We start from the raw sequence: 25,544 nt of genomic DNA on the forward strand, positions 1-25,544 counted from the left end.
TACTTGATTCGGGAGTGAGAAAAGTATAAAAGAATAAAAAAGATAAAATAAATTGCTCATTTTGAAATAAAAGCCTGCATAATGTTCCTTCGGGGAGAAGGCGTTTATTGCTGAAGTTTTTGCGAAGTTGCGGGACTTTTAATAAACGGATAGTCCAATATCTATGAGCCTTGTCACACCATGGTGAACTTTTATATAACTTTGTATTCGTTCTCTCTGTTTAATGCATTATAATAACATCATATTTAGTTTGTACGTAATGCGTGTGCAAGTAGGTGCTATTATTTTCCGAGTTAAAAGTGATATATAGAAAAAAGTCAAAACGAAATGTCGGAATATTAAAAATAAAGACTTAAAAGCAAGTTTTGTTTTTTTCGTTCCTGACTTGGTATTTGTATGGCATTTTATGTGTCCGAAAAAGCAAAAGTGTTTATTTCGAAAACAACCCATTCTAAATTGTTATGTAACCCATTGTGATGACTTGTATATGTATCATACCAAATTTAATGACTAGTTTTGGTTCATTAAGCAATACGGTTTATGGGACAACTAACCGGAAAAAAACATCAAACTTGTTTTAAAACGAGATGTATACTAATGGTATTTACCCAAAACTTGAATCGTGCAAGTTAATGCGAAAGTCCCTCGAGACAGCGTAGTTGTCTTTTGTGTGACACTTTAAACTATTCGGGACCTTAATCATTCGCTTTCTGATTAATACTTATGAACTGAACACAATAAACATAAAAATATATTTTTAGTTTATCGATGAATTTGATTAACCTTGTATAAGTTTTGTGAATTATTGAAAACATAGCAGTTAAAATATATAATATTATTTAAGTTCAAATGTTAGTATAAAATGTGTAAAATGATGTATTTTATTTAACTGATGTTTTTAATTTGAAAATAAAATAATTCAAATAGGACGGTATGGTATTAATTAAAATTTATATTTTATTTTATGTATATTCATGTATTATAAATTAAACTTAATATGTGGGTACCATGCATTCATAGTTACCCATAATATACTCGATTTATTTTAAAATGAACGACGTTGCTGCAGCAGTCTTATACTGATCCATTAATATGGAGTATTCGCAAAAATGTTCAATCAAATCAATATAATATAATATTATATATCATAATAATATTTTATTTTAATGTACCTATATAACATTATATTAAGTTTCCTTTGGAGTTTTAGTCGGTTGCAAAATTCTATTAGAGTTGAAATATTTGTATAATAATAAATATATATACATAATATATAATGTACCACGACCATTATGTCGATGTATAATCGCCATAATGTCTCCTCTATATCGGATGTTATCTGTTCAAGTTCAAAGGGAAATCTCGATTCAAACGGAATATGGAAAAGTCCAAAAGGCCTCTTACTAAATAACACATCAGATTAAAGCGAGCCGTGGAGACGGGACACTGTCACCCACTCGCACGACCGCGATTCTCGTTTTTCTAATTCGGTTAAAAGACTTTTGTGCGACGAGGTTGTATATAGAGTAGGTGGCCAGGGACTTTTTTATACGTATAAGTAATATTATTATTACAGCTACGTACCTAATTAATAATAAAATACTATATCGTTAATTAATATCCACCGTTACGTAATTGGTAGCAGAAGCATCGCGATAACCCCACACCGTCTCCTGCCATCCGGTTCTATCTACCTCGTTCTCCTCCTCCTCTTCCTTGCCTCTTCCTGTTGCTCCACTCATGAAACTTTTCTCCAACCACCATCGCTCGACACACACGCCCGACCACTTACCTAACCATCCTAACCCCTTCCCGCTCCCTGATACACCTCAACAGTAGGAAGTGTTTTGCCTAACCGTGCGAAATCTCCGGTATTTGTACACCTGACAATAAGAAAACACAAACCCCGCCGCACCAGCTTCCACCGCCGGTCGTGTGTATACATAATAACTCGCCGTGTAAACTCGCGACGGTCTTTAATGAGCGCAAACACGCGCGACGGGGATTATGGCGAGGCGGAAACGGCTAGCTGAGGTGAAAAACTTCAACCGAACTAAAGAGTAATAATAATAATAATAATATGATTTTCCGCCGACCCTCAAGTTTGCGGAAACCAAATGCAATAATCTGGCGAAAAAAATTCTGAAAACATTAATCATTATTACAATTCTATTATCACGATGTTGCATGTGATGCACGTTTGTTGTACTTTCGTGCACGAATTCAACTGGACCTATGTAAAAATGAATTGCTTATAATAATAATAATAATAAAAAGAAACAATTTTAAATTAACGTATATCGTTAACAATATAGTTATATATTTTGTTCGTGTTTGAAATTCTGAGTTTTAACACGATAGTAGGTACCTATCACAGATACTGTTAAAAAAAAATATTTACATACATAATAATAATAATACTTTCCGATATTCGTGCGAAAACACGAGATTAAAATTTCAACTAATATGTCCTTTTCATCCGATAGAAAAGTACGTGCTTATATTATTATGGACAACATTGTTATATGCATATTTAATCTGAAATAAGGGATTATGTGCCATTATTTTCAGCGAAAAACAAACATTGAAAAAATAAACAGGATAATATATAATCGAATTAACTAATATTTTTGTTCAATAAAAACACCTAAAACAGACCCTACAGCTGTTGTATATATCTACCTATTAGAAATATGTTTTAAAATGTATACGATAAGTACAACACGAATGTCTGCATGCTATTTTAAACCAGACGTAGGTATTATGTAATTTACCTTAAGTGAGATGGGTCAGTGTTCATTGCTGTAGGTCTAATGAATATATCACGAAATTTAATATTGATGCGTTTTGAACACGCTATAATAGAACATGATAAAAACTTGCAAAAAGAACACCCTAATTGAGATATACTACCTACTCCACGAAGATAAAAAAATGAAATAAAAACATTTTTTTCACTGAAGGGCTAGTCCATTAATAATGATGCCGTTACTGCCTATACAATCGTAATAGTAATTTTTTATAAGTATAAATATTTCTCATTGGCAGATCATTACGATGATTGCAAACAAAATGTCGAATAACATGCGTATATATTTGTATAGACAATTTATTGGTGACATCGTGATTTTAAAAATTGATAAGATTCGTTACGTATGGTTACACGTATATTATAGTTGTCAGTTCGTAATTTTCGACTTAATTCACGTGCGTTGTAGTAAATTCCTAGTTATAATAATCATAATATGATAGAAAATGTAACTACATAAATAAGTCATTTAAATAATGTAAAGCAATGTTTTAAAAAAAATATCCAGTTTGAGTCAGTATAATATGGTCGACTGATGAAGTATAGAAATCCGGTCGACGCTGAATTATTATTATTAAATTCAAAGCTAGCACTATTAAATTATTTCTTCGGGTAATTTGATTGCACTGAACGAGAGGTATAAAAATGAAGTGGAGAGCGAAGCGCAATGATGAAAAATAAGGGTGAAAAGCACGGACAAGGGTGGTGGAGGCGGTGGTGGTTCGAAGGCGAGAGGACACTTCATCCGTAGGGGAGTGTAGAGGACTTAAGCTTCTGACGACGATATATGCTATGGTGTTATGAAAGGTACACGTCAAAGGTCTTACGGATGCGGGGGTGGCTTTTTATCGGAGAGCCAAGGATCACGTATACGAGAAATACGGTCAGAAAAATTCCATGTCTGCAACGTTCCAGAGAAATCGGAGTCGAAATCCGTAAAAAAGGAAACAAACAATAAAATATATGCTTTTAGAAGTTTAGTATTAAACGATTATTGGCTTTAGGTCTCTATCTTGTACGGTGATTTTTACGAGGTGTTTTTTTTGTATTATTATTATTATTATAGCAGTGTGTCTATCCCACCGATATCGGAAACAAATGAATTCGCTAATTGCACGAGTCATTAGCGAACTCGTTGGTATTATCAAAATGGATGAAATACACATAATTCATTATTAACGAACGTTCCGCAGTCGTGCGATACGTTTAGTTAACACCAGAGATGTATTTTAATATCCGAGTAATTAAATTTGAGTTTCCGCAAGATGAACGCAAAAAACATTTTTTGATGAAAAAAAAAGAGACTGAAATATATAGTCTCCTCGAGAAACTCATTTCCGTGAGACTGCCGCAAAAAAGAAAACGGGCGCCGTTTGCATTCGGGGCAGAATGGTTTTTCGGATGCTGCACCGATGACGTATCTACCTACATAATAACAGCATACGACCTGCAGGGACGAGTAGGAAGTAAGATTTAAGTGGATGAGACGTGCGACAGGTGTCGAGACGATATGCATGGCCTGCAAGTTTCACGTATGTGCCTATAATAATAGTATCAATGTCATTATAATAATAATTATTATTATGCTATCAATGTTACTGTCCGTGTTCAATGGCAGACGAGTATATTATTATTATAATATGTTGTCAGCTAACCGATATAAAGCTTTATCCGGTACGATCAATTCGCGGTAGGTGCATAAGTGCACCCGACAAAGTTACCTACCCGAGTCTAGTTTGAATTATATTCAGTGCAGTATAATACGATTTATATTATTACAACATTATTGGATATTATTATAAATGATAATAGTTGCTGTTATTCTCACCTGCAGGCGCGTAGACAGCCAGGACGCAGACAACGGCAGCGGCGACGGCGATGCGAAGTCGCCTGTCTGGCGACGGTCGCATGATGGCAGCGGACCGTGTGGCCTCAGACGAAAAAAAGCCGCGGCGCCGGACTCGACAGCTTAACACGAAGGTGGCCGGCGGTCGACGGATGACGGCGACGACGTCGACACTGTCGACGTGACGACAAAAATCAGCGATGCGTCCGGCCACATGATGGCCGTGCGAATAAAAATGCCAACAGATCCAAAGACGACGCGATTCGGCGCTATAAAATGTCTTAATGTAATATTTTGGCGGAATAGGCGCGTTGTGCGCAAAGCGTTTGAGAAAACCCGAATAAAAATTTATCGCGGCGGAAGTGGCGTTCCAGACACTTCCGGTCACAAACCGACTGATTATTGAATAGGTGTATCGTATTGTTAACGCCGATTATTGATGTTTATTTTTGTCTACCTCGTACAGCGACGGACACTGCACCCGCGCACTTGTCGCACACGAACGTTCGACAACAGCTGCACACCGTTACGCGGCGACCGACGACCGATGACGAAGAGGACTGTACCGTAACGCGGACGGTCTTGTATTGACTGCCGCGGCGCCCGGCGCTCGTGATGGTTGACGCGAGGCGGCGGCGGCGGCGTCGTTGTCGTCGTCGTCGTCGTCGTCGTCGTCGTCCCCGACACCATCATCAACCATGGGTTCACCCTCCCGCGCCCTTCGGCCGTTCGCACCAGCGCCCCCAGCGGACGTGTGCGTAAACTCCGTGGGTTTTCGCGAGGGAAAATTATTGCACCCTTATCCGCGGCTCACGGTTTTCTTTCATAAAAACTTGCACATGTGTCATATATATACTTATATATTATGCTGTTACATAAATATTGTCCACGTGCATAGGTGCTTTAAAATATTATTTTAACATGCTGCACCACTGCGTGTTACGGAATCAAAATATTATATAATACGGCGGGTTGATATGATATACGTATCGAAATGATCCTCGTCACAGATTAGATTACGTCATTAAGTTGAACTTGCGATATTGTTTTAATGCTATGATTGGTAGGATATCGGTGTGTCGATTTTTTACGTCGTAATCGCGGACACATGCTCAATCTGTTATTTCAAAGTCTAGTTTACGCACAGGTATGAGCCAATACACAAAAAACCAAAAACAATTATACTGTTCAGTATAATTTAGATATAGATACAATTCATGTAATTTTTTCTTTTTTATATATATTTCTCACTGTAAACCCAATGGCCCATGTTGCCGAGGGTATCATTAATAATAATAATAATAAAAAAAAATTATACTATTCATGATGCCTTTTTGTTATTAAAATAATGTTTAAGTTTATAAATTTATCAGTCTCCAATTATTACCATCGTAGTAACCCAATCATACTTCAAGGCTGATTCAATAGAAAACGATATGCACAATACACATAACATTTTTAAAACCTTAAATATTTTACAAGCTACTCTGTACAATATTGCATAATACATAAGTACAAAGTACAATAGCAACTTTTTTTTTTAATAATTACGGTTTAGGTGTGACATACAAACATCAAATGAAACATAGTTTTGTTCACAAATATTTTGACATTTTCCAAAAAAACTTTAGAATACTAAAAAAATTAAAATAAAAGACACTCACACACCCGAATACTGATTATTATAACATCGAGAAATGGTTATCTACACGACTACACCTAAATAAGAAAATAATGTAATATAAAATATCCACATAATATATGTATATATATTTATTTTATCCATTGGACTATAGAATTTTGTTTAAAAAAACCATCTGGTGTGTCTCATACCATCTTATCGTCTTCAAATTTGATAGTAACTCAATCAACCCTAATATCTAATTCAACCCACGGCGGTAGCTGAGCGGAACATCAATTCGCAGCGTTACACGGATGATGGACAAAGATAACAAATCGTAGTGTGGCGTTATGGCAATTACGTCTTAGCTACACCTTCATCCTCTTATACAACAGTTGTGTAGGTAGCGATGGTGGTGTTTCAGTTTACTGGAAAAAAAAAATTAAGCTTATAACTCCTATTCTAGGAAGTATAATAATATAATGCAGCAGTGCGAATTAAATTGATGATACTGGTTTCCTTACATTCAAAAATAACATTTGTTCACATAATATTATATTATTATAATTCATAATTTATCTCACGAAACCGCATCAAACAGCTTTTAATGCATTCATGTCGTTCATACATAATATATCTAATAATAGCTGTTATAGTAACTTACTAATTTTAACATTTCGATGGCTCTTTCAACGCCTAAAACTGAAATATTTAGATTTGTTTAACTTTTTAATTTTTATCTTCAACTGAGAAATATTTAAGACAAACAAAAACGTTTTAGTTTAGAAATATAAAATGGTAGATATTTGTGTAAGATTTATAGAATATTCCATATCGCCATCAATTATTATTACGGATAAAAGTGAAATTTTAAGTTTATAGCTGTAACTATAATAGATATACTTATACCTTATAGTGTTCATAAAGTCGTTATAAATTATACGCTCTAGTAAGTATATACATATAATATAATATTTTCTTTAAATAATCAAATATTTTATATAAAATTACCAACATTAGGTTAGATTTATCAAAACAAAAACAATTTTACGAGATATATAATTTATTGATATACAATATTATACTACTATATATTAGTCTTGACTGCAGGTCACGTAAAGGTTATTAGATATTATTAAGTCGTACCTAATACCTATGTACCTACCAACAGTTAGCAACTGTCAATATTGCCTATTTATATGAATAGTTTATTTATATTTTACGAATAGATAAGAGGTTTTATACTTTTATCATGAAAATATAATATGCTTCCTTTTTACAAGCCACGTTTTTCATTCCTTCAGAAAGAATATAATAAATTATGTTCCGTTCTTAGTCAAAAATAGTAAATTCTACTCGCGTTCAGAATTTGAGATAAAGATAATAATATTTTGTATTAAATTTTGCCTAGGGCATTATCTTTGTGAGAAATGTTTTGTTATAAATTCTTCATGCATTGTACAGAATATAATAAAAATGATTTCTTCTTCTATATCTATATAGGTATCGAACTGATAACTTATTGATAAAATAAAAAAAAAAATTAAAATCCAATAGATTAAATTATAGATCAGAACCAATAATCACCTATTTATATCAAACTTTGAATTAAATTCTATAATTAATTAGCTAACGTTACTTTGTTTAATTTAGCAAGGTTGTGTTTTATTTACAACCAATTAGTGTTTACTTTGTAAACTTTTTCTCGCTTGGTTATTGTCAATTTCAAACTTTATAATGTTGATTTATTCTTAAAATTTGACAAATAAATCTATTTATTTTTTTTAACTTTTATACATATACATAATACTATATAATGAATAAAACAAACTATTTTTTTCTATGATTTATAACCAAAAAACATAGGTATTTAAATGTATAAAATATAACGAGATGATTATGAAATAATGGCTATAGATATAAAAATAAATCATTTATTTTTTTTATTTTTTTATCAGTATGACACTTAAAATAAAGTAGTTATTCACATAAAAACATTCAAACTTCAATTTTCTCAATTAATTGTCGTATTAAATTTAATTATATGAATAAGAATTTTAAATAATTTTCATTAGTAATTTTTAACAACAATATTTTCGATTGAAGTGGCTGACGAGGTATAGAAGTACCTACCTAGTAATAATAATAATGCATTCTAAATATTATTCAAAACTATTTGACAAAATGTGACCATAAATTATAAATATTTTTTTGAAAAAAAAAAAATGATTTCATTTTATAAAACCTGTAATGTTAAATTTGTTTTTAGCACGGAATAACAAAATAAATAAAGAAGAAGTTAAGAACAACATTTTAGACATATTGATTGATGTTGTAACATACTATGTAGTCACACACACGCACGCGGACAAACAAACACACACGCACGAGGTATATATATATGCGTATACATTCGATTCCAAAACACCAGTGTGACAAACGGCCATCACTCAATGTCTGCGAGGAAATAAAATAGGTAAACAAAATGGATTCTGTATGAAATCCTTATGATTAGATTTATGTTGTTTTAAATTAGAGGGGAAAAATTGTCTCTTACAAAAGTTGACTGGAATACTGAATATAATGTATATTTTTTTGCAACTCAAACCGTACAAAAATAGTATCAAGAATGCTAAAACTGTTGATGACTTTTTTTTCTTTTAGACAAAGAAAAAAGAGAAATGAAAAATGCCAGCAATTGCACGTTTTAAAAACAGTCTACCTACCTATAGGTTAACCTACTGCAACAGCAGTTGTACATTCAACGTTTTTTTTCTTTCATTACTCCATGTTCCACATCGATAAACATATATGTTTGATATTAATCTTTACCAGTTATTATAATTTATTCTTTGTATATATTCACTGTTAATCCATTATATATATATATATATATATATATATATATATATATATATATATATATATATATATATGTATGTTGTATTTGATATTTTTTATGTCCAGTGACCGAGTAATTCAGATTTTTTGGACTGATTAGCGAGATCAGCCATCCCGGCTGATTACCAACTGTCAATAAAACGAATTCGCGTACCTACTTAAAACGTTAAATATTCGTAACCATAATATAATACCTGAATAATACAGGTAGGTACAATTATATACCATGTTTGTACCTGTGTTTTGCACGCGAGTTTTATATGGTATTATTAATGCACAGTCTTCGCAATGGTTCATTATAAAATAATAAAAAAATTAACATAGGTACATAATAAAAACCTAGATGTAATAGGTACTATAAAGTAGTCCATATATAGAGTTCATTGATCATTTATAATTTATATATTTCGAATTTTATTGAAAAACAAGAACCTATGTTGAATTTACATTTTTTTTATGAGTTGATTAAATTCAGAATCATTCCTTATATTATTATTTTTATCCGATTTCGTTTGTATGTTGCTTAAATTTTGTTATCTTGCGTTTTATGATCTCTTCGTATTTCTGTATGCGTGTCAGATATCATCTGATTTCATCTAAATGTTTATTATGTCATAAAATATAAGGTTAATCGAAAATAATTGTACAATGAAGGTAGGTATACCTATTAAATATTTATTAAATTGTTAATGTTGTCTCCAAAGCTATAGATACATCAGTTTTACAATAAACCATACAAACAACATTTTTCAAATATACAGCTAGGTAAGTAGGCACTTCAAGTCATCCAATTACGTTTTCCCACACAACAACTATAGATTTACTATTTTGATTACGGTGATCATTTTCAATCGCAATAATTATATTTTTAAAACACATAATTAATGGAATGCATAATTGTCTATTTATACGTTTAAATGCCAAAATTGATACGAAAGAATATTGTCTGGATTAAGTACTTAAATTATTTTACTATTCATATTTAATTAAGATTGGGATACGTTTGTTAGTATAGAAACTAAAAATACTTAAACTAATAAACACAATGCGATAACTTAAATTAAATTACAACATCAATATCATATTATTTTTCAATTTAAAATCCAAATTATTATTATTTAAAAGGAAGCACAATATATTAGTATTTGATTTAATTCAGTAACCAATTATAAAAATATTTATTTAATTTCAGTGGATCCATTAGAATAAACTTTGTGCAGCATAATATTCCTAACAAAATTGAAAAGCACAATTTTGAAGCGCTCTTTTTCGGTAAAATTATGTTTGTTATGAAAATCAATTGATCAGAGAATGTTAATTTGGTTTTCAATGACTGGAGTGAAATTATACGATCAATAATAAGCAGGAACTAAGAATTGAGATAAATGAAAGTAAATATTTCACTGCTGAATAATTGTTAAATAATTTCTAATGAATATCATTCGTTAATCCTAAAATATTTCATGCACTTTTAGATATAAGGGATTAAGGAAGTTATTTATTTGTGTTTTATGTCGTCTTATTTAATACCTTTTAATTTTAATAACATTTTTATTAAACTATATTTTAATCTTATCGTGCATAATAAATGATTTGATGATTTTACAGAGTAAAAGCCCACTAAATAATTGACTATAATATAACCTATTTCCATAATAATACTACGTTTATAGACTATATTATGTTCTTTAATATCAATACAATATATACATTTACAATAATTAAGACACGCGTATGTATTATTCTCTTGAATAAGTTGCAAGTTTGTTCCATTAAGTTTCGTTTTAAAGAAAAATATAACTGAAAGTTATTAAACCGAAATAAGTATATGGTTAGAATATTTAGAACTATATCATCAATGCAGTGCCAAATATATACCTATATTATTTCTCGTTATCATTACATAAATAATGATGACTAAGAACATCTTGATTTATTGTTTTGATAATCAATTTGAATCAGTTTTAAAAAAATATTTTAAAAATGGCCACCACAAATTATATAAAACATAAATTATGTAATCATCTAATTTTTCAAAGAAAAATATCGAATTTAATTTTTATTGTTTTTATGAATTCACAATACCTAACAAATAAACTGAGTTTTTACTTTTTAATGAGCCACATTTCTGTAACAAAAAATATATTATGTAATTTTTCTTTTGAATTAATTTCTAAAAAAATAACTTTTTATTGATTGAAACTTTTCAGCAAAGCTAAGCGTAACAACTGGCATAGCCTTTAAAATTTAAAGCAACTAAGTGCAATTCAAAAGTTTTTTCCAACTATATCAAATAAAATATTATTTAAACTTAATTATTTAGCTCTAGAACATTGTTTTATATTTCAATCACTCAATAGTAAATACGAAATTTTAAAATAAACTTATATAAGACTTTTTAAAAACTAATTGATGATCAAAATTCACAAAGTCAATTTTTATTACCATTCTTGCTAAACAAAATTCGTATAAAACTGTCGTTTCGAAAAACATGAATTAACAGCAGGTACTTATATTGTAAATTTTACTATACTACAAAAACATATGTTTGGCATAACATTATAGTTTCACCAGAAAAATATATTTATCGGTCTTTTATGATTGCATAAAATAAAATACACAATTTTTATGGCAAGCAACGACCACGACGATTTATGTCAGATCGATGCACTGAACTCCATAGTAAAATGAATATTTGATATGACTCACTTCTGCGATAGTTGTTAAGATAATAGAAAACGCAATATCCATCCACTAAATATCGAACGTCTCAAATGAATTACCCCCGTACACTGCTTCAGCATACTATTAAATGTTCACTAAAGATAAACACGTTTTATTATGTACATTTAATGGTTTAACGTTACTGCTCCAATATTATGTTCGTTAATTTGATCATTGAGATCGTTTAAAGGCTTTAAAAAAATATATATAAATTGAAGACAGAATATTAGATTGAAGTGAAATTGGATAAAATGTTCATTTGCATACCATTTATATACACTGCGTCGGTTTAGTATATATTGAATACATTTCTTACGTTTTTAACAATTTGGGAAATCCTTAATTTGGTCGAAATGTTTTTTTAGGTTAACGAAATGAGTATTAAACACTATACTTTATTGTTATGTTATTAACACATTATTTTATTTAATTAACAACTATACTACCTATATACCAAAACCTACATAGATATAAAATAACTGTTTTTATTTCTCTCTAATGAATACCTACTATATAAATAACAAAAGGCTATTATTATCACGTCATGCAATATCGTAGAGTTTTTGGATCACGATTTTGCATTAAGTCGTTTTTGGATCGTTCGAAGTTGCGCATGTTTGAATACCTAGCTGTTGTTTCTATAGCTATTATGCTGGTTAATTAATGAGAAGTAGTGAAACTGAACACGAAACCAATTAAAAATAGACAGAATTAATATCGTAGGCATTGCAGAATATATATATAATTTATAAATATTTCTTCTGGTGACACATATTATTTATGTTATTTACGAGTCCAACATACATTTAAAAAACGAGATAATATTATGAGAAGAACACAAGTTTTGTCCTTATACAATGTTTCTGTATAAAATAGAGTAATGTGAAATATACCTAGAAAAATCCATATTTAAAAAAATAACAAGTCTTCAACAGTATATAATGTTATTAGCCTGTCATTGAGTTTTATATAGGTATTTATTTTCTTAAAAATTAATGTTGCAATGTACAATTTAAATTTTTTTTTTTAAATGCTTGTAAAATTAAAATTTTTATAATTTTTGTGATGGTTTAGGTTTTGTCGAGCATTTTTCAATGTTTAAAATTTGAATTTCATAAGCATTATTTATACAGATTAACAATATTGTTCAATTTAATTTAATTATAACTGAAATAAACCAATTTTAAACCATTTCTGTTGGTTAGTATTAATAATAATATATTTACATCGGACTGCATAAAGTATAATCAAGAAAGGATCAAACACGGGATATCACACAACCTCGATTCAGCCCTTGGAGCCAATCACCAACTCAACGCAGATTTAATTAACTTCCTCAAGCAAACCAATATTTATAACCAAATATAAACATGTAAGTAAACGTAATGTAAAAAATAAAATAACTAATGGCCTATGTTGCCGAAGTTGTAAATGATCAATAAAAAATAAATAAATATATTTACAAGGCGGTCAATACTATAATAATATATTATTTTATATTCAAATATTAATTTAAGTGTTATCTTATAGAAAACACTTTAAAAGAAACAAAATAGTTCTGCAAAACTTGAAAGTTTTTTTTTAGGAGTATTAACTGACATGTTTAATACGACTTACATTTTTGGAAAGGGGTAGCTGATACTTGAAAGGTGGACATTTATTGAACTAACTTTGTCCTTAAATGTGACCTTTGGTCATAACCTCATGACATTTTACAACACTACCGTCAAGCGTGCGCAAAGATATTAAATAGTTGATACTTTCTTCTGGTCTTGAGTACCGAAGTACTTAACGATTGATAATGCTTTTCAAAGTAATTCTATGACTCAAAATTCGTATTTCTTAATAATATAAAAAAAAAATTGCTGATACTTATTGTATACTTCATTACAATTTATACAAATAATTTTAAAAAATATATCAGCAAACCACAATTGAATACAACATTATTGATATCTAAGTGATATTTCTGAAAATAAGTTATACACCATAGGAAATAAAGTATTATAATAGAAGAAAAATAATAATGATAAATACTGTTTAATAGAATAATTATTATTTTCGATATAAACATTTTTATGTAAATGGAATGTATTTTAGAACATTGTGAAATAGAAAAATTTCGTCGAATAGTCGGGCGAGCGCACGACTCACACACACCACAAACTTGGTTTCACTGATCATTTGTGCCCAATTTGACACGCCTTGCTGTCTGCATAGTTACTAGTGAAGTTATAACGTATATCCGATTTTACGTGATCCGGTACTGAACGTATTATCATAATAATAATATTATGTTAAATAATATAAATTTACCAATTATTATTTGAAATTTTTGAAATACAGTGAAAGCTCTTTATAACGAAACTTGTTACAACGAAAAACTCTCTACTACGTAAATAACATTAAGTTAACTTAAAATGGCTGGTTTGATTTAAAACCTATTAATTACTCTCTAATCTCTATTAGGTCATTAAGAAAACTCTCAATAACGAAAGAAATCACATGGTCCCTTCAGATTCGTTATAGAGAGTTTTTGCTGTATGTATTTTTATACTTAAGTTCAATCCAACTTAAATATTAAATCAAATTCAACATTTAATCAATGTTAGGCAACAAGCAGCTGCATATTATTATACCTTTATTTCTTTTTATCATACCGGTAGAGTTAATATTATTATGATTAATATTCATGCGACGATTCAACAGAAAATGTTGAATTAAAAAAATATATTATATCATGTATGGTAATTTATTGTATCTACCTACCTAGGTATATTTTAATAATGCAAATGGATTTATCAATGTAAAATAACATAATTTTATGATTGCAGAACCCGCGGGTCATATTCATGTCGGAATGATGTCATATTTGAATTTATTTATACAATTATTTAGTCCATAATACGATAACTCGTTTAAAGTAAACAATTGTTTCGCCATTATATTAAATTTAATTAAATCTTTCACACACGCACACAGTCAGTATAAACAATGTAAATACAAGTATCTATATAGATACGGATGTTCTAATATACTACGTTATATTGTTATTAAATATTAAAGTCTGTGGTCATTTAAAATAATATTAAACAGAACAATCATTTTTTTTTTTTTTTTTATATTAATTATTATGGTAGTTTATCATCACATATCAGGGGAATTGATACGGTGTGGTAAGTTTAAGTACCAACCGTTCTTTGTAGAAATAAATATACCTTGGTTTTAGGATTTAATGGCTGGTCTTTTATTTAATCAAGTAATATATTATTTAATATTTGTACAATATCTGGGAGGAGTGAGATTCACGGATGCGTCAGTCAGACTTACACAAGCGGACTGACGCGGTGAGAGCTCGTGTTCGACCGACGATGTTATCGTTCAGTCCTATCACATATAATGGGTGTGAGATAATTATATTATATAGAGTTATAAGATATGGGAAGGAGTCCTCCACCAGTAGCGCGTAGCTTGTACAAGCGGCTACTACTTGATGGAAAGGAGCTCGGGTCGACGGTACTTTAGCAAGTGGTCGGTAAGGGAGAGAACGGGATCGATGACAGCAATCGCGTATATAATGGTTGTATGACGTTCGGTCCGGTGGTTTCACTTGCCGTCCCGGATACTCAACGTCGTCGAATTTGTTGCTGCCGGTTCGATGGTCTTCGTTCTCCGACTATTATTGGTCGGCTGATTCTGGTCACGCTGCGTTCGCTTCGCCTCGACGCTGGTCTGCTCGGCGATCTGAACTTGAGCTGTAGAGTCGGTGTAGGTTGTTCTTCTGGTCTCTAGTCGTCGGTGTAGTAAGTTCTTGATGACTTGTTGACGATTAGAGATGAAGTTGAAGAGTGAAGAGTTTCTGAAATCTACTGGTATATATACCCATTTGGATCGGTAAAGTTGTTGCTGATTGTTTGTAGATTGTTGGTATGACGAGTCATCATCGTATCGTTGCCTGGTGGCTGTTACTAGCTCAGTGCGGTTTTTCCTCGTCATACCGTTGAAACTTTACTATGTAAAACCTGCCGTTTGGAACTGCGTTTAATATGTGTTGCATGTGGTTTTTAGTTGTTAGTGGTCCTGAAAAGGACCGTTTTATGTCGTACTCCGTTACAACTTCCCCCCCGGATTCGTGCCCGGGTGGTGTAGCCATCGTGCACTAATTCTTAAAGGACTGTTTACGGCGTATGGATGCCCTGAATAATGCTGTACGTAATTCATTGTTAGACAAGTACCACAACGGCGTTTTTGTAGATACTGTTTTTTGTTTCTTTCTTGGTGGTTCATATTTCGCTAGCATTTCTTTGACGTAGTTAAATGCTACTGACAAGTTGACATTTTGTTGCTCAAATGGTATGTATCTGTGCACTGATTCCTCTGTTATCATTCTAAAGTCTATTGGTTTGTTCCAATTGTCGATCTGTATGTGTCTGGCCGAGTTTACCTCTGTCACCCACTGTATTATCGACAAGTGTTTTTTCTTGTTTTGTTGTTTTTCATCTTCTTCGGCTAATCTTTTGTCCGTCCTCACTGCTTTTACTGATGCTAAAGCAGTTAAATTTTCTTTGTTCTCTTCAATCAGTTTTCGTCGATTTTCTGCGGCTATTTTCCTGGCCGTGTTTCTTTCTGACAGTATTCGCTCCATGGTGTCTCGTGTCTGTCGATGAATTGGTACTGTCTAGTTTTTGTCCTGTTATATATAGTGTTTTTTGTATCTTTATTAGCTCTCTGATAGGTTGTTTTATTGACTGGTTGTTCTGTCCTTCTGATTGGATGACTAGCAACCGTTGTTTACTAGTCAGTACGGCGTTTGTTATAAGTACTTGTTCGGTGGTTGGATATACGGTCGTATTTCCACCACATTTATTAATTCTGTTTTGCCAGTTCTATTATTGCGTAATTCTACTGTGTTACTGCTGATGATTTTTGTAATTGTGTGTGGTCCGTTAAATATATGAAATAATTTTTTTATTTCATTGTTTTGGGCGTTTGACAGCTCATGTGTTTTTGTTAGTACTTGTTGTCCAACCGTGTATTTGATTTTTTCTGTTTTATTTTTTGCTTCATATTTATTTGCCTTGTTTCTTATCCTGCTTGCCACCAGTTGGATTACCTCTTGTTTACCCTTTTTTGGTGGCTGCTCTGGGAATTTGATTAATCTTTTTATTGGTTGGTTTGGTATTTCGTTTTTAATTATCTCCCATGGTGTTAATTCTGTAACTTCTGACCTTAACTTATTCATCCACTCCTCTATTTGATCGAGTTTGTTCGGCCATTTTGTATGTTGGTCATGGCAGTAGGTCCGTAATAATCGGCCAATCTCCCGGTTGTATCGTTCCACCGGGTTTGATTGTGGGTGGTATTTAGTCGAATGTTTTTTCTCGATCCCTAGTTCTTGTAGTTTTTTTTTCCAGCTTGTAGCGGTGAACTGTGTTCCGTTGTCCGTAAGAATCGACTTCGGTTTACCCGTGTTTGGTATGTAGTCGTTTTCGATTCTGTTGATGATTGCTTTCGTAGTGGCTTTTTTCAACGCATACAATCTTATAAATTTGGAGAATGTGTCTAGGATCGCCAAGATGTAGTGTGTCCCGCCGCGTCCTGTGGGGAGAGGACCCATCAAGTCGATCGACACAGTTTCGAATGGTTCTGTTGGTTTGTGTGATGTGTGTTGTCCTTTTGCGTTAAAGTTTATGGGTTTACATCTCTGACAGGTGTCACAGGATCTGGTTATTTGAGCGGTTATTTTATGCATGTTTTTGAAAATGCATGTTTCTCTTAACGTGTGGTATGTTTTATACCTACCTGGGTGTCCCATGATCTCATGAGTTTCCTGTGTAAGCTTTGTTGCTATTTGCAATGGTACTACTACCCTCCAGTTGTCCGTTGGTTTGTTTTTTGAAAATATTATACCATCTTTTTTTGTTAGATGTGTGTTAGTTGTACTGTATTTTTTCATTATATGAGGGTCGTTTTCTTGCCATTTTCCTATTTCTAAGATCATTTCTTTTAACTCAGTGCTATACTTTTGTGTCTCAATCTTGTTTATTGATATTTTCTTTTCTTGACGGTCGTCGTCCGTTCTGGGGTATCTTGTTAGAGTATCTGCCACAATATTTTGTTTCCCTGGAATGTGCCGAATTTCTAACTGATATTCCTGTAGCGCCAAAGTCCATCTGGTTAGTCTTCCGTTGGTGAGTCTACAGTTTCTAATGAACGTTAGTGCATGGTGGTCAGTAAGTATTATTACCTTGTGGCCAATCAAATATTGTCTGAACTTTTGGCAACAATATACTAATGCCAATGCCTCGATTTCCGTGGTCGTGTATCTGGTTTCTGCTGTTCTTAAGGTTCTGCTTGCAAATCCCAGTGTTGCATGCTCATTCCCGGGTAGTATTTGGTATAACTCCCCCCCTATTGCTGTGTTTGATGCGTCCGTGTTCATATACAAAGGTTCTGTAAAGTCGGGATATGCTATTATCACCTCATTTATGAATACTTGTTTCGACTTTTTGAACGCCTCCTCATGTTTTTCTTCCCACTTCCATGTGCTGTCTTTTTTTGTTAGTTCGATAAGTGGTTTTATTATATTCGCGAATTTGTCAATGTATCGTCGATAGAAGTTTATAAATCCTAAGTACCTTTGTACTTCTTTTGCTCTGGTTGGTGTTTTAAATTTTCTGATTGTCTCAATTTTTTCCGGGTCCATATGTGTGCCCTTTTCGGATATTATATGTCCTAGGAATTTGACTTCAGTCCGGAAGAATTGGCATTTTTCTAAGTTTACCGTTATGTTATGTAATTTAAATTTGTCTAGTACCGTATATATATGTTCGTAGTGTTCCTCGATGGATTCGGATGTGATCAATATGTCGTCGACATATATTGTTACGAAGGTGTGTAACAGTGGGCCAAGTATGTAGTCCATACACTTCTGAAATTCTGATCCACTTATGTTTAGTCCGAATGGCATGCGTTTGTATGAGTAGTTTCGTCCGTTTACCAAAAATGAACATGGGTCCCGACTCTCCTTGGCTAACGGGATCTGCCAATAACCTGACCGTAGATCGAGTGTGCTTATGAATTTTACCCTACTGAATTTCGCTAATATTGTTTCGATTGCTGTTGGACATTCTTGATCAGGTATAATTTTTTCATTAATTTTACGTGCGTCCAAACAAAGTCTGACTTCTCCGTTTTTTTTAAAAACTGGTACAATTGGAATGGAGTATGGAGATTTGGACCTTTCTATGATCCCTAATCTTATCATCTTTTCTACTTCCGCTTCCACTGCAGCTAGTTTTGCTATCGGTATCGGGTATGGTCGTTGGTTTACTGGTGTTTCGTCTTTTAACTTGATTTTGCACTCGTACCCTTTGGCTTCTCCGGGTGTATCTCTAAAAACGTCGTGGAAACGCTCCAGTAATGTGTCTATATATTCTTGTTCCTGCGGTTGCATGGTCTTTATTTGTTTGTTTGTTCCTGGTTCTTTGATTGATTTTGTTGAGATGACCCTTAATTGAGATGTCTTTGTTGTCTTCTTTTTTATTGTCAGAGATGTATTTCCGGCAGCTGTGATCAGTGTTATTTTGTTCTGTGTATAATTTATTGTTGCGTTGTTAAGTTCCAAAAAATCACTCCCCAAAATTCCGTTTTCATTCAAATTGTCTACGATGATGAACGGTGTATGAATCGTGACTTCGCCGATCTTTGTTGGTATGAGTATTTGTCTTGTCACTTTTGTCGGTTTCTCACCGACTGCTAAGTGTATACACATTCCGACTAATGGGAGTGTTGGTATATTGTGTATGTCCTGTCGTATCTCATCTTCATACTTGGCGGATATCACACTTACTTCTGCACCCGAATCAACTAGCATTTCGTATTTCTTTTCCTTTATCACGATGTCTACGTAAGGACATCCCTTCAATTCGGGTTGTTGAGTTGCTGTGTCAAAATCGTCTTCGTTTATTAACTCGGTTGTGTCTAGCTCGACCAGGTGCTGTGTTGGATCTTTCCCGTTGTGTTTAGTTTTGTAGTAACTGATTGTGCGGATCTTCGTTGGACTTGGGGTGTTACGTACTGTGGTCAGTCTGATTCCACAGTCCCCTGTTCGTAGTTTTTTTGATCAGTATCCTCTGTGTCGTCTCCTTCTATCTCCTCGTCGTCATTGATTTCTTCAGTCAATGTGATTTGTTTAATGGTTTTCTTGAAATTATTGTTGATCTGTGCTTGTTGTCCGTGTGTCGCCACGTTAGACGTCATATCCGCTCCTTTTTGTGATAAGTTGTTCATTTGACGTGTTGTCGGTGGTTGGTTGTTTAGTTGACTACGTTGTGTTTGTCCGAATCGATTATTGAAAGAGTTTGTGGTTCTTTGTGGTGGTCGACTTCTTTGCACCGTATATTGTTCTTCTTGTTGGTCGCTAGTTGCTTGTTTGCTATACCCATTCTCTAGTTCTCCTAACTTCTCCCATACGTTCAAAAATTTTTTCTCTTGAGTGGTTTGAATGTATGCTTGGATTGCTATTGGGAAGTGTTTCGTAATTAAGTTTATGGCCTGTGTCTCGTCCATTTTTGGCGAGTCCAAGTATTTTAATTCGGCCATCCAGTAATGGAAGTGTTCTTGGAAGTTACTACTAATTGGTTTTTTCCCGGCTTCTGTACATCTGATGAATATGTCCCACTGCTTATCTTCCGAGAAGTAGTGTTTTAGAAATAGTGTTTTAAATGTGTCTTCCGTCGGTGTTGCGTCTTTAATCATGTTGAACCATTTTGCTGCGTTCCCGCGCATACAATTCTCGATAAGAATTATTTTGTCTGCTGGTGTGACCTTCTTATATAACATATACGAGCTTAGGTCTTTCAAAAAATTCTTCGGGTGTTCGTTTGCATTCCCACTAAATGTTGGCATTGTCATTTCGACGGTGTTCGGTTTGGTGTACGATTCCTCTTGTTGTGTGTTTTTTAACGTAATCATTTCTTTTTCACGTTTTGCAGTTTCAATGGTAATTCTTGTATCCGTGTCATTTATCAATTGTCTAATTGCTGATGTTTCTTCTTTCATTTTTATCAGTTCAGATGTTAGTTCACTGATTACTTGTTTATGTCTTTCCTCTTGGGCTTCCATTTTTTCGGTCAATGTTACAATTCTTTCATTTAATCTGATTATCTTCTCGCTAGTTGTCTCGTGTGTTGGGGTTTCTTGCACATTCTTCTTATTTGTTCGCGTCATTATGACTGATTTTGTTGTTCGGTCTTTGTCGTGGATTCTGAGTTACTAGTTGGGCGCCAGTTGATACGGTGTGGTAAGTTTAAGTACCAACCGTTCTTTGTAGAAATAAATATACCTTGGTTTTAGGATTTAATGGCTGGTCTTTTATTTAATCAAGTAATATATTATTTAATATTTGTACAATATCTGGGAGGAGTGAGATTCACGGATGCGTCAGTCAGACTTACACAAGCGGACTGACGCGGTGAGAGCTCGTGTTCGACCGACGATGTTATCGTTCAGTCCTATCACATATAATGGGTGTGAGATAATTATATTATATAGAGTTATAAGATATGGGAAGGAGTCCTCCACCAGTAGCGCGTAGCTTGTACAAGCGGCTACTACTTGATGGAAAGGAGCTCGGGTCGACGGTACTTTAGCAAGTGGTCGGTAAGGGAGAGAACGGGATCGATGACAGCAATCGCGTATATAATGGTTGTATGACGTTCGGTCCGGTGGTTTCACTTGCCGTCCCGGATACTCAACGTCGTCGAATTTGTTGCTGCCGGTTCGATGGTCTTCGTTCTCCGACTATTATTGGTCGGCTGATTCTGGTCACGCTGCGTTCGCTTCGCCTCGACGCTGGTCTGCTCGGCGATCTGAACTTGAGCTGTAGAGTCGGTGTAGGTTGTTCTTCTGGTCTCTAGTCGTCGGTGTAGTAAGTTCTTGATGACTTGTTGACGATTAGAGATGAAGTTGAAGAGTGAAGAGTTTCTGAAATCTACTGGTATATATACCCATTTGGATCGGTAAAGTTGTTGCTGATTGTTTGTAGATTGTTGGTATGACGAGTCATCATCGTATCGTTGCCTGGTGGCTGTTACTAGCTCAGTGCGGTTTTTCCTCGTCATACCGTTGAAACTTTACTATGTAAAACCTGCCGTTTGGAACTGCGTTTAATATGTGTTGCATGTGGTTTTTAGTTGTTAGTGGTCCTGAAAAGGACCGTTTTATGTCGTACTCCGTTACAGAATGCATTTATTTTTGCGTTTGATTGTTTAACATTATCTGTTTACCAAAACCTACTTTGTCATTGTAAAATTATATTAAAATTATATTTGCAAATGCGTTTTACATTATCGCTATAAAATATACAAACACGAGAAAGTGTATAAACATAATGACGCAATCGTTTACATACACAAAATATAAACATAATAATATCATCCGTAATCGCGACTAATCTAAATGTTAACTGTCTCTGTGTAATTATAAGAAAAATGCGTGTGCGAACAGATTACGGTTGTACAAATATAATAATATTACAAAATTGATTATAAACGATTATCAAACGCGGAGATGTTTCCATAGCGTTTCGTCGCGCGATGCCAATAAATTTAAGTGTTTGACAAAAAAATAAAAAATAAAAATATCATATCATACTATATTTTACGTGGCGCTGTAACACTAATTTACTAACGTGTGATCGTCGGGATTGCAGAAACTTAAAAAACAGCTTCAGACATTATTTCATAACGTCATTCTTGTCGTTTTCTTTGGCTGAATGTGCACTAAGCGCACGCACACACTGCTTCGCAATGTCAGTCAAGTGTACCTACACTTAACTACCTACCTATCTAAGGTCGTCGCTTCCGAAGTCTGTCGATTTTCACGTTATGCGACTGCCAGCGACGTGGGACCGCTGCCGCGGTTCAAGAACGAAAACAAATAATAAACACGATGAATCGCGTACGACACCAGATATTTTTTGTCCTCACGCGGACAACATCGTGGACCTAACCTAACAGCGGTGGGTCGGCGTGGTTTTTGTTCGGTGAAATACGTGTTGTCGACCGTGCCGAATCGGTCCGTGACGGCCACCGAAAAGGAGCTGTGAAAACATCACCGTCTCTATCGCGTGCAATAACACATCATAACACGCATGGCTAACATCCATAACAGATCGCCGCCGAGTGGAGCGCAGATTTTTCTTCACATTCGAGTTTTTTTTTTTGTCGGTTAATCTTCCGAATCCCAACGCACACACATAACATCATGACGTATAGACCTACACACGGATCACCACGTCATTTCGTATAATATTATACAATAGTATATAGGTATGTGTATAGTGCAAGACCTATACCCCACGTATTATATTATGTTTTGAGCACACGCGTATTATGATATGGGTAGGTACACACACGATACATAATATCATAAAGTAAAATATAATGTGCCCGGCACTCCGAAAAGAGAGTGAAAACGGCCAAATCCGTGTCGGTCGCGCCTATATATAGACGTGTGACCAAATGTGTGTGTGTGTGCCTTTACCGACGACCGACGTGTGGGTCGTGTGCGCGTTGCCTATATTATACTCGATGTTTTCTACTTCTTTTCTTCGATATTCCTCGCACTTTAAATCCATCGCTGCACCGGCGAGACCGATCGACCCCGACCAGCCCATTGATCATTGCTCGAAAATCCGAATTTATTCACACTCGGACGATCACTTACATCACACACACACGCACACCCGCGCGTATGAAAAGATTCTGGGAAAAAAAATTAACCCCCACCCTCCGCGCGCCCTCATCCCTTTACCGTGGCGGTGATGTTTGGTCCTCCGAGCCACAATGGGGATCGCTGCTCGGGACGACAAAAAAGGAAAAAAAAATTCCGCCTGTCCCGTACGAGGGCCGAGTCGAATCCGCAGCTGCCACGGACCGTTGTGTGATTCTTCTTCTTTTTTTTTTTCGTCCCCGTTTTTATATTCCGTTCCTCCTTTTCACGCAAACAACTCGTAACGTATAGGCACCACAATGGAAGGCAGGGTATAATATGGTTATATTGTATATAGTAGTTATTGTACGGTCCGTGTATGTATATACAACACATGCCGCGGTTCAATGTTGACGTTATACTTGATTAATTTTTCGAGACGTCGTTTTTTAAAAATTTTTAATGAACGGTGGAAAAAAAATGATAGTTTTTTCTCGCTCCGTTTTTCCTGGCGTCCGACGCATTCGAATTTCGATGAAGACTACGACCATGACACGAGTCTGCAAGGTTTAAATAATTGTTCTTGCACGGTTTCGTTGAATTTAATATTCAAGCAATTTTCGATGAGAAATTTCTGGGAATTTCCAACATTTCTAAAGTCTAAAAGTTAAATTTTATTATCTAATAGAACTTTATTTTTATTTTAAGAGTGTAAAAATTAGAAATATTCATCAATTTTTGAAGTTTAGAATATCATAACATTAAATATACACTGTAATATATACAAATCGTATTAATTAAAATGTTTTGTTTTTAATCATAATATCAAGTAAGTAGGGTACCTAATGTTTAATATTGTTTCATCAACAAAATACATCACAATAAAATTAATATAAATAAAAAAAAGATTCTCGAAAATTATACCGAGGGTAGGAAATTTCTAATTTAAAAATGTCTAAATGTGAATTTCCTACTTACATCACAACATAATGCTATACCGCTCTACCACTGTTTTTTATACCTAACCTATGTTTTAGGACTAAAATATTATCACGATTATTAGAGTTTTTAACGTACCTACTTACTCAGAACTTTTTTTTTGTGGAGGTACCCACCCCTCTCCCCCTCACCACCGTTCGAACGTCATCGGTTGCCTGGCGGCTTATGGATAACAGAATAACAATATGATATATTACACCCACCATTAAAACGTGTAGGTAAACTGCAACTTTTTCCATGAATTGACGAACGATGTGTAATTCGTTAAACGATTAACATACGTTAGACCGTCAAAGGATTAACGAAAAGAAAAATCGTGGCCGCGTAATTTTTTTTTATTTTTTTGGGTGGGGGGGCTTCGAAAAACTACGAATTCGCATTAAAATCCCGGACAGCCAGCAGTCGTCTGTCACAACAATATAATAATATTATGCCTAATCGATATCCCGAGCATGATGTTAATGAATTTCGATATAAATCGGCGTAAGATAAACATGTTTTGCCATTATATACGCATACACGTCATTTAAGATAAATGGTCTATTGATTGTTAATGCGGCATTCGTAACTCGTAAAACACGAATCGAAACCAGATCGATCATTGCAGATCAAGATAAATAATACATTCCGAAACACGATGAATGTATACAATTCAATGTTATGAATATAGTATTGGAATAATTATTAATCACACATCAGTCGTTAATTTTTAAAAGTCTGTTTATATTGGTATGGATAAAATATTATATTCACACTGCTCGTGTGATTTAGTATAAAAATTCAAATTTAACAATAACATCAACTTCAATGATACACTTAACAGGTTTATCATCTAAGTACCTATAAATAGCTGACAAATATGAAATTGGTTATTTTTCAGATTATGAGCTAGGTAGTTACAATGCACAAAGCATATTATATTTTTAATA

General features: G+C 33.7%; 3 protein-coding genes across 4 annotated transcripts in view; 1 reads left to right on the forward strand and 2 right to left on the reverse strand.

Moving 5' to 3' along the window:
• Window positions 1-5,253, reverse strand: part of LOC107166865 (protein sax-3-like) — a 74,051-nt gene extending 68,798 nt beyond the window's left edge. The window contains exon 1 of one of the 2 annotated variants that reach the window (XM_015515690.2): window positions 4,638-5,253. In XM_015515690.2, coding sequence (XP_015371176.2) covers window positions 4,638-4,719 — 82 coding nt within the window. In that variant the 5' untranslated portion in view covers window positions 4,720-5,253. The remainder of the gene's footprint in view (window positions 1-4,637) is intronic. The other variant, XM_015515692.2, reaches the window with a different exon arrangement.
• LOC107165019 (nucleolar complex protein 4 homolog B) overlaps window positions 1-25,544 on the forward strand; it is a 567,342-nt gene that overhangs the window by 286,939 nt on the left and 254,859 nt on the right. The window lies entirely within an intron of this gene.
• Window positions 19,981-21,132, reverse strand: LOC149054869 (uncharacterized). Its single transcript, XM_089229415.1, has one exon. It carries the CDS (start codon window positions 21,130-21,132, stop codon window positions 19,987-19,989), a length of 1,146 nt encoding a protein of 381 aa, XP_089085541.1. The 3' UTR covers window positions 19,981-19,986.

Source organism: Diuraphis noxia, unplaced genomic scaffold (genome assembly GCF_037042655.1).
Source record: "Diuraphis noxia isolate RWA-SAM2 unplaced genomic scaffold, SU_Dnox_SAM2 contig0005, whole genome shotgun sequence".
Taxonomy (NCBI): Eukaryota; Metazoa; Arthropoda; class Insecta; order Hemiptera; family Aphididae; genus Diuraphis; species Diuraphis noxia.

Coding starts and splice junctions, on each gene's coding strand:
- LOC149054869 (XM_089229415.1), bottom strand. CDS start 21,132: ATGACGCGAACAAATAAGAAGAATGTGCAAGAAACCCCAACACACGAG.